The 9299-nt window shown below is 39.8% G+C and overlaps 1 protein-coding gene across 1 annotated transcript in view; it reads left to right on the top strand.

Annotated features, from left to right (window-relative positions):
• The window catches only part of colec12 (collectin sub-family member 12), a 32037-nt gene extending 23091 nt beyond the window's left edge, over positions 1-8946 (top strand). Inside the window, exons 4-10 of the mRNA XM_042428172.1 lie at positions 1674-1760; positions 1891-2934; positions 4089-4655; positions 4764-4906; positions 5024-5133; positions 5259-5401; positions 7951-8946. Of these exons, the coding sequence (XP_042284106.1) occupies positions 1674-1760; positions 1891-2934; positions 4089-4655; positions 4764-4906; positions 5024-5133; positions 5259-5401; positions 7951-7970 (2114 nt within the window). The 3' untranslated portion in view covers positions 7971-8946. The remainder of the gene's footprint in view (positions 1-1673; positions 1761-1890; positions 2935-4088; positions 4656-4763; positions 4907-5023; positions 5134-5258; positions 5402-7950) is intronic.
• The last annotated feature ends 353 nt before the right edge of the window (positions 8947-9299 follow it).

The raw sequence follows: 9299 nt of genomic DNA on the forward strand, positions 1-9299 counted from the left end.
AATTTGTTGTCTCATGAACCACAGGTTGACTCACAAATGGGTGCAAGTGTTGAAAATAGTTTTAGTGCGCAAGAAACCAGTGTAGAGTGGGTTCTGTGTTGTGTTTTTCTCCTCTACATCCCATACACAACATACATACAATAAAATAGAAAATAAAGGGTTGAAGCCGTGTACTTACAGTAGCTCAGAATGCAGTTGAGATAAGGTGTTGGCATGTTTACAACTATGCGAGCACTCGTACACAGCTTTTTTCTGCTCCTGCAGCATTGATCAGCATTAACCTACTGGGCCTCACATTGGGTAACTGCCTAATTATGGCTCATAACTGGGGTCACAATAGGCAGCCAATAAGCCCTACTCAAATTAGCAACCTTATATAACTCATAATGCTTTTCCAATACTCAACTGTGGGGGGGTGGAAAGATTAACCGAGGGGAATAAGAAGGTTTGTTGGAGATCAGGGAGGAAAGATAGTGTGGCAGGCATTTCTGTTCTGCTGTTATTTTACATATTTGTCAATATTACACAGTGCTGTAGTAATATAGATATCTTAAATTATTGAATTATTTTATGGGCAACAAATTAGGAATATATAGTCTTTCTCTGTCCTCAAAAATATTTAGAAATTTGCACTTTAGAGAAAAGAGAAGAAGAGGAGTAAATAGACTCTAAGTTGCATATTCCTGCTCCCAGCAGTTGACCAACAGCTTTTTGAAACAGGGCCCATGATGTGTTTATGTTGTCCCAAATACATGTTATTGTTCTGTGTTTTTGTCACTTCTGGAATGATAACAGTGAACGCTTAGGATGCTTTCCAGTGCTTTTCTTTTTGTTTGCCAGTTTTAGACGCCCACATACCGACAGTAAAACAGATCACGCAGGACAGGAGATGGACTCTCGCTGCAGATGTGAGGAGGAGATAGATAGACAGTTCAAGTGTGGTATTCATTATGAGTCTGACATTGTTTGTACTCATGAAGTGGAATTTGTGAATGTTCTCTGAATACTGAGATTTGTATCGATCAACAGATACAAAAACATGTGCAGATACAAAAAAGAAAAAAGAAGGAAAAGAAAAGAAAAAAGAAAAACAGAAGAAACTCCTCTCCCTTTTCAATGTTCAGAATTCAGAATTGCTGTACAAGTTTCCAGTTATTCACTGGAGACTTATGAGTACAGTAGCACCCTCTGGTGTTCAAAATCTGACCGAGTACATTCTCTGCAGCTGAGTTCACATCTAGAGATCTATCTGTTATTAAGTAGAGAAATAAGTATTCAGATCCTTCACTAAAGTAAAAGCAGCAATGTTGCAATGTAAAAATACTCTCCACTAATGGTAAAAGTCTTGAATTCACTTACTTTACTAAAAGTACAGTACTATAAGTACATAATCAGCCAAATGTAGTTCCAGTACCAATTGCTCATTAAGTATCTATCTGAGAGAGAATGACTAAATGAGCACCACAGGACTCCTATTTAGATTATCATCAATAGAAGGTCCACAGTCCACAGGGAATGCACTTCTTGTGGTGATTGTTTCCTTTCACTATACAGTAAGGGGAGCATATTCTGTTCACCTCATATAATTTTTGCTTTTCCTCTGTAAGTTTTTATACATATCTATGAATGAAAATAATTATCACTTTACACCCTCTCTTCCCTGTTTATCTCAGTGGTCCAGAAAATGGACAATGTCACACAGGGGATGCAGAATTATGGAGGCAAGATTGATGCTGTGGAGACAGACTTAAAGAAGCTAGGTGAGTCTCACTATCACAAGATAAGCATTCAGAAATGGAGAGTTTTAACTTAAGATAATATTTTTTTTCCAATCCTCTACATGATAAAGATGCATCTGACTCTGACATTTTATTTTTGTTACCTTGTCAGATTATCAGGCAGGAGAAAAGTCCATAAATGCCACCAGCGAAATCAAGACTTTTAAGTCAGATCTTGAAGCATTACAGAGCCAACTGAATGACATTGCTGTCAGGGCAACCAGAAACAGGGACATGCTGGATGAACTTCGAAACACAGGAGATGACATGCAAAACAGCCATGTTTCCCTGCAGAGTTTTTTGGAAGGCAACACTGCCTCACTGCGTGGGGTCAACCAAACCTTGGCCTCCTACAGTGGTATGATTGAGAATCTCCAGACAGACACTGCATGGCTTCAGTCAGAGATAACGAGCCAGGTCACAGTGCAGAGCCAGACCCAGGTTAATGTCAATGCACTAAACATCACCCAATCCCAGCAGCGCAATATACTCAGCACGCTGCAGAAGACGGTTGAAGACACAGGCCAGGCAGTGCAGAAACTGAAGAATGACTATCAGGGTCTGCAGCAGACAGCCAGACAGACCCGGGCTGACACAGAGTGGCTAAAGGAAAAGGTCCAGAACCTCCAGGTTTTGGCAGCCAACAACTCAGCATTGGCTCGGTCCAACGGAGAGACTCTGGATGACTTGGGGGCTCAGCTCAGCACACTAGCTAGCCAGATCCAGAATGCCTCAGCCCTCACTGAGGGACATGATCAGAATCTGCGTGAACTCATGGACCACCAGAGAGACCATGATAACACCACCTCGTCAAAGTTCGATGAGATGGAAGCAAGGTTAGACAAACACGAGTATGACATGGAGCTTGTAAATGGAAATATGACTTTTGCCTCGCAGCTACTGGGTGCCATTAACACTGATCTCAATGGCCTGAGGTCCTGTGCTGAGACAGTGATGCGACATTCAGACCTGTTACTGGGGCTGAATGGGAGTGTGACAGAGGCCAAGGCAGACAGCCAAGAGCTGCGCGCCCAACAGGACGAGCTGGCGGCAAGGTTGGACAAAGAGGTCAGCAGCCTGTCTGGGGTGATGGAGGAGATGAAGCTGGTGGACAGCAAGCACTCACAGCTCATCACCAACTTCACTATCCTGCAGGGTAAGAATACAAGGCGTACTTGTGTGTATCCTGAAAATAGTCAAAAATGTTTCCAGTCATGAGATGACTTATTTGATTTGATTGTGTCTTAAACAACATACACATAACACACTTCAAATATTCACAAAACAAAAAAAGAAGAAAACCAAAACAAAATACAGATTTAAACCAACATGGGACGTGGATATACAAAGACAAAAATATAAAATGAAAAGAAAAACTATAAATAGCATGCAACAAAAACATGGTGTTTTGCATAAAATTTAAACAAACTTATTTCCATTGTAGTTCTGCCTGCACCAAATCATGATAAAAACAAAGATTGCTGTGCTTCTGCTACTTCACAGATCTGAGTGAAAGTTGTGACATGCAGATTTATTTTTTCTGGATATTACTCAGTAAATGGAAAGTACATTTTTACTAAAATAACACATGCATTGACACATCCCTCTGCTTACTCCCTCTGAGTATCAACATACACCATCTGGTAAAGTGTTCAGATTCTGGCCCCTAAACAATGAAAGGATTTAGACCCAAAATAATCATATTTATGAATTTTGACTGAAATTTGATTATGACGAGGATTATACCACTGATGGTCTCCAATAAGCTATTGAATGCTATCAGCAAAATAATATTTAAAGGTATCCTGTGGAGTTTCTGACCTCAACTAGTGGTTCCCTGTGGACGTTTTCTGAACAAAGGCCACTGTGGCTATAAGTTACAATTATGGGATAAAGATAAAATGCTAAAACATAGTGTGCCAACAGCACAAGTAGAGATGAGTCATAAAGTCAGCAAACTGACCCAGTAATGTCAGTTATAAAGCAGTATCCAGCTAAAGTTTGCTAACATTAGCCATCATAAGCTACTGGTCTTACCAGACTAAGTAAGGCTGTAGCATTGTATTGAATTGAGCAACGATGCATTTTTATTGCTTATGAATTCAACTTCTCATTTGTAAGAGGAAGATTTAGTGATTTCTTGTTTTAAAAATTACAGTTAGTCTTGCCTTAACTAACATACTGAATATGTCTGAAGTACGAGAAATACACTGTATTTTTTCTTTGTGACGGTGCGGAAACATTTTAGAAACTTTAACAGTAACAGTACATTTTAACACATATAGTCCACTCATCTGCTGTTACTTTCAGGTCCACCAGGTCCAAGGGGCCCCAGGGGTGACAGGGGTCCTCAGGGCCCAGTGGGCCAGGCAGGACAGAAGGGCGATAAAGGAGACAAAGGGATGCCAGGATTGGTGGGACCTAAAGGAGACAAGGGTGCTCCTGGACCGCCAGGTGCGACAGGCCCAAAGGGTGCAGCTGGGACTCGAGGCCTTCCAGGGGCTAAAGGATCAAGAGGGTCTGGAGGTCGACCTGGAAACCCTGGTGACAAAGGTGACCCTGGAGCTCCAGGACTCCCTGGCAGGGATGGACAGTCAGGGATGCCAGGACCTCAAGGACCACAGGGCCTCAGAGGAGCAGCAGGACCTGCAGGGTTGGAGGGGCCTCGTGGGCCTGTTGGACCTATCGGCCCTCCCGGTCCTCCAGGGCTACCAGGGATACCTGCACCTGCACCACCTCCTCCTCTTTCAAAACCTCCTCAGCCCTCCCTGGCCCCCGAACCCCCCAAACCACCTCAACCTCTCAAACCAGCAGAGGAACCGCAAGCCACCACGTCCCGGCAGGTCCAGCTTCCTGTTGCTACCACTCAAACTCCTGGTGAGTTAAATAATTATATATGGGCAGAAATGAATATGCCACTCATCCTTTATAAATTCTGAAAAATTACAATTGTTACAGTTGCATCTTTGTAATAACTTATTCCAGGTTGCCCACCTGAGTTCAGAAAGTTTGGAGAAAGCTGCTATTACTTCTCCTCTGGTGCTCAGAGACTTAACTTTGATGAGTCCAACCAGTTTTGTACCAACAAGTCATCTCATATGCTCATTATCAATGACAATGAAGAACAGGTAAATTAAATTTAAAGTGTTTACTTTGAAGAATGAAACTGACAAAACCTAAAATCATTGGTTAGTCATATCTGAACTAATGATCTTGTGAAATATCTGTTGCTCTTTTATCTTCAGCAATTTGTGAGAAATGCGATTGCAGGAAAAGGCTACTTCTGGCTGGGCCTCACTGACAGGGAGGAGGAAAATGTCTGGAAGTGGGTGGATGGAACCTTACCAGTTTTCAAGTGAGTTAACTAGCCAAATTGATTTTACAATAAATGTATAAATCAGTTATTTAGCAAATAGAATTCATGTCGTTCTTGTGTGCTGCTTGAACTTTGATACTTACTGTCCATGTGGTTGCTCTCAGGAAGTGGAAGCCTGGCCAGCCTGATAACTGGACCCACGGCCATGAAGATGGCGAGGACTGTGCCGGCCTTATCCATAATGCCAACTGGAATGATTTCTACTGCACTGACCGCATTGGCTTCATCTGTGAACGGGCTTCTGACTGTCAGTATCTTTTGCATATTAGACCCTCTTGAAATGTGAAATTTCTTCTTTGTGTGTGTTTGTGCCTGTGTGTGTTGTTTTATTTTAAGAATAAGGCTGGCATTATTCAATTTTTTTTTTTTACTGTCAACAAATCCCATGAATAGACCAAAACCAACCATGCATTAGTCTCTCAATATTCCTCTTCCTTCCTCTGTCAGTAGTACTTAGTCCCAAGCCCATTTGCTCCTACCTACTCAAGAAGTACATTTTTATGATCCCCTCTAAACATGTTTTAAGACATATGAAAATATTCTGCTTGGAATGATAATGTGTGTCTGATATTGTGCCCCAACCTCACACCCCACTCCAAAAAAAGTGCAATTACCACATTAAAATCCTTACAATTGCATCTTCTCTGAATCTATGAATATGAGTGGAGGGGACTTGGTCACAAATTCATTTTTAAAAGACTCAGGGGCAAATTCACAAAGAATTGATTGCAACCGCTGATAGCACCATGAATTGCGCATTATTTGCAACTGCTATCTGCCCTGTCTCAGGGTCCGATTCATAAAAGATATTGCACTAATGATATGACGGCACAAACACACTCCAAGTTTTGCAGCTTAGTTCAATTTGTCCTTGTTTTGTGTCTGATTGAGTGAGCGGAGTGGTTTTCAGTGTCAGGCTTTTCTCCACATTTCAGCACACAGATTGATCCATGATGAAAACTGCAGAGAGCACAAAAGCCTCATATTGTGTGTCTTTAATTAGCAGAGGTGCGCACACATAGAGCAATCACAAATCAATTTTCCTGTATTTTGCTTCTTTAACTTCTCTAGTATTTTGCAACTATAAAATAATCTACTGAAATGTCAAAATACAGCTATTAATTTGACTAGTAGGCAAGTCTGAAACGTGTTAGATTAATGTCTGAATCTTACAGTAATGTTGTTCAGGTGTCACTGAATGCATCTGGGATTTCGCAGAAACTATGTGAACTATGAATACTGTTGTTGTGTTTGTTGCCCACAGCTGGCTGTGTGTCACAGCTGGCTGCAGCATCACACAGCAGCTGAAACAATAAGTGCGTCTCCAAACTAAGAAATAGGCTGTGCACATTTACACATGCGGCACAGCAGCGGTAACTTCATTAACACTGGATCAGTCATGAACTGACGTAATTAATGTTCTGTGTTCTGCTACACATCTACACAGGTCAGCTATTACACACAGATTCCAGGTTTATATGGCAGACTCGTTTGTAATAGAGTAGCCCTCATGGATTTTTCCCAAGACATTTTTATTTTTAAGTAGCTGAAAGTGCTTGATCACCCCCCCCAATGTCTGACTGAAGATTTTGCCTATGATATCATTCAGTATCAATTCAATATCATTCAGTGCCTCACAAGTTTGAAGATTTGAAGATAATGAGTGAGAGAGAGTGAGTGAGTGAGTGTGCTTAAGTTACCACCAACTCTCTGAAGACTTTAATAATTTCCCTCCAACTGCGTGTGACTATTAGCACTGGGCTTTGTGAATTGGACCATTTTTGCAATGATTTGCAATTTGCATAGAAAGGGGCCAATTTTGCCGCCAATGCTTATTATCTAATTTACATATGTGCAAATAGCAAAGGAGCACCAAGACACTATTTGCTTGGCAGAGCAGTTTGGGTGCATTTCACCCTTTACGGGCGCTTTGTGAATTACATGGTTTCTTTTTGTCTCATTTGTGCAGGTTTAGCTGCCATAAAAGCTGCACAATCCCTTTGTGAATTTACCCCTGAGTAATTTCCACAAAAAGCTGGGAACTGTGATTTTTAGCAAAAGTCGCCCAAAAATGAATAAAAGGTGCATATGTTGGGGACTATTTTCAGTAGCTGATTTACACAAATTTAGTGCTTTAGTGGGTATTTGGCAGGACCATTGACTGTATATAAAGATATGTATATTTATATATAGTCAATGGGCAGTCAGACAGTCACACTGCCCATATTCACCTTATAGAAGACAAATGTCACTCAGTGCAATGGTGCGGTGCATTTAAGAGGTCTTTGACATAGAGGAATAAGCTATACCAGACTTTGGCAACACATGATCAATTTATTGTTGGTTTTGGGCTTTTCATGGGATTTATTGACAGTAGTAAAAATATAGTCAATTTCAGGTAATTCAAGACTTGCACATCTGATATCTGAAATATGACACTGATCTTACAAATTTAATCCCAGATAAGGGTTCTTATTTAAATGTGGTATCTTAGACACCAGAGGGCTGATTTAGAGATAAGGCAATGTATATTGGAGTTAAAAAATATACTGACAGACTTGATGTGGATGCTATCAGTAATAGTTAAAATGCAAATCTTAAATCTAATAATTCAGAGGCACACACCCCTATCCAATTTGGAATAAATGAACTGTGTCATATTACTGATTGGCCCAAGGGTCGTCTACATCATTCTATGGGACAAAGTTATATTCTTACTGTTAATATCAGCCTGTAAATGCACTTGGAGATGTAAAATGTATCTTAAGTGTTTTATTTTTTGTTGTCTCTTCTCAGTGGAGGTTCCAGTTTTATAGCATCCATCGACGACAGTGTGAGCTGTCTCTGGAAAAAGAGCGAAGAGGACAAGATGCAAGGACAATGAAGAACATGAGGAGGAGCTCTAGAGAACTAGAGGACTCTGATAAAGCCAGTCCAGTCGAGCATCACTGAGACTGGGACTGATCTTTGTCTTAAAAGGCACTTTACAACACAGTATGGTGCAAAAGACAGAAGATGCACACACCCAGCCCCACTATTGTACTGATTTAGTATTTGTACTGAAGAAAACATGAGAATGTAGTCATTTATTTAGGCTATACTAAGTCATTATTTGGTGCAGCCACTGGTGTACAGGTGTATCTGTAAATAATATTTCACAAAGGATACAGTGTTGGTTTGGATTGAATTTCATATGGTTTCATTTCTTGACTGGCTTCTCAATTTTTACACTTACAAAAAATTTATAACAGAGGATTATGTTTTTAATAAAGTGGAACTATTTTTGTACCGTCATCTCAGATTCTGAAATAAGCTCTTGGGAAAAATGATGATTACCCACCATCAGCATTACTCACCATCAGCAAATGACTGCAAACTCAGATAATACATAGAAATAACGCTGGTGTAAATTTCACCTTTTTGCAAACTCTTTCTTCTTTTTGAGAATAGATGCTCAGTGTGAGCAGTGCTGCTGTTTTGTGAAGGGCAGTATTTCTTAGACTTTAGACCGCCAGTATGAGTTATATGTGAAGTACACATTAACAATATGTAAATGTTTTGTAATGTAGCCAGCATAAGATGATTTATTCATTATGCCAAATACAGTGTTTGAAATATGTTACATGTTTGCATAATCAGTTGTAATTTTTGTATGATTGACCTTTGCCAATTCACATAATGCTTGAGGACATTTGTAATCTGGATCAAGGCTCATTATGCCTTTTTAAATTACCAGGTTCCCATGAATCAGCCCAGAACACTTATTACAATAAAATAAAAATAAAAACTGTGCAAGGAGTCTGTGCTTTATGTCTTGTTAAATATTGTAACAAATACATCTACATTACATGAAAAGTATCCCAAGATTAACAAATTCATGTATTCTTCCATTGAAAATAAAGAAGATAACTTAGTACATGATTAATAATAATGTACAACAATCAGACATCAGAGCTTGAACAAAAGTTTATTGAATAACAAATCACAACAAATATATACAGTAGATACAACCAAAATACTCCAAAACTTGACAGAAATAATAAAAAATCAAGCATGCTAAATTGAAATAAAATGGTAGAGAGACTTTATGTGACATTTGGCATTATTTCCACATCTTTCAGACACTCAGTATGTTTCTTTTCTAC

Source organism: Thunnus maccoyii, chromosome 12 (genome assembly GCF_910596095.1).
Source record: "Thunnus maccoyii chromosome 12, fThuMac1.1, whole genome shotgun sequence".
In the NCBI taxonomy this organism is placed as follows: domain Eukaryota; kingdom Metazoa; phylum Chordata; class Actinopteri; order Scombriformes; family Scombridae; genus Thunnus; species Thunnus maccoyii.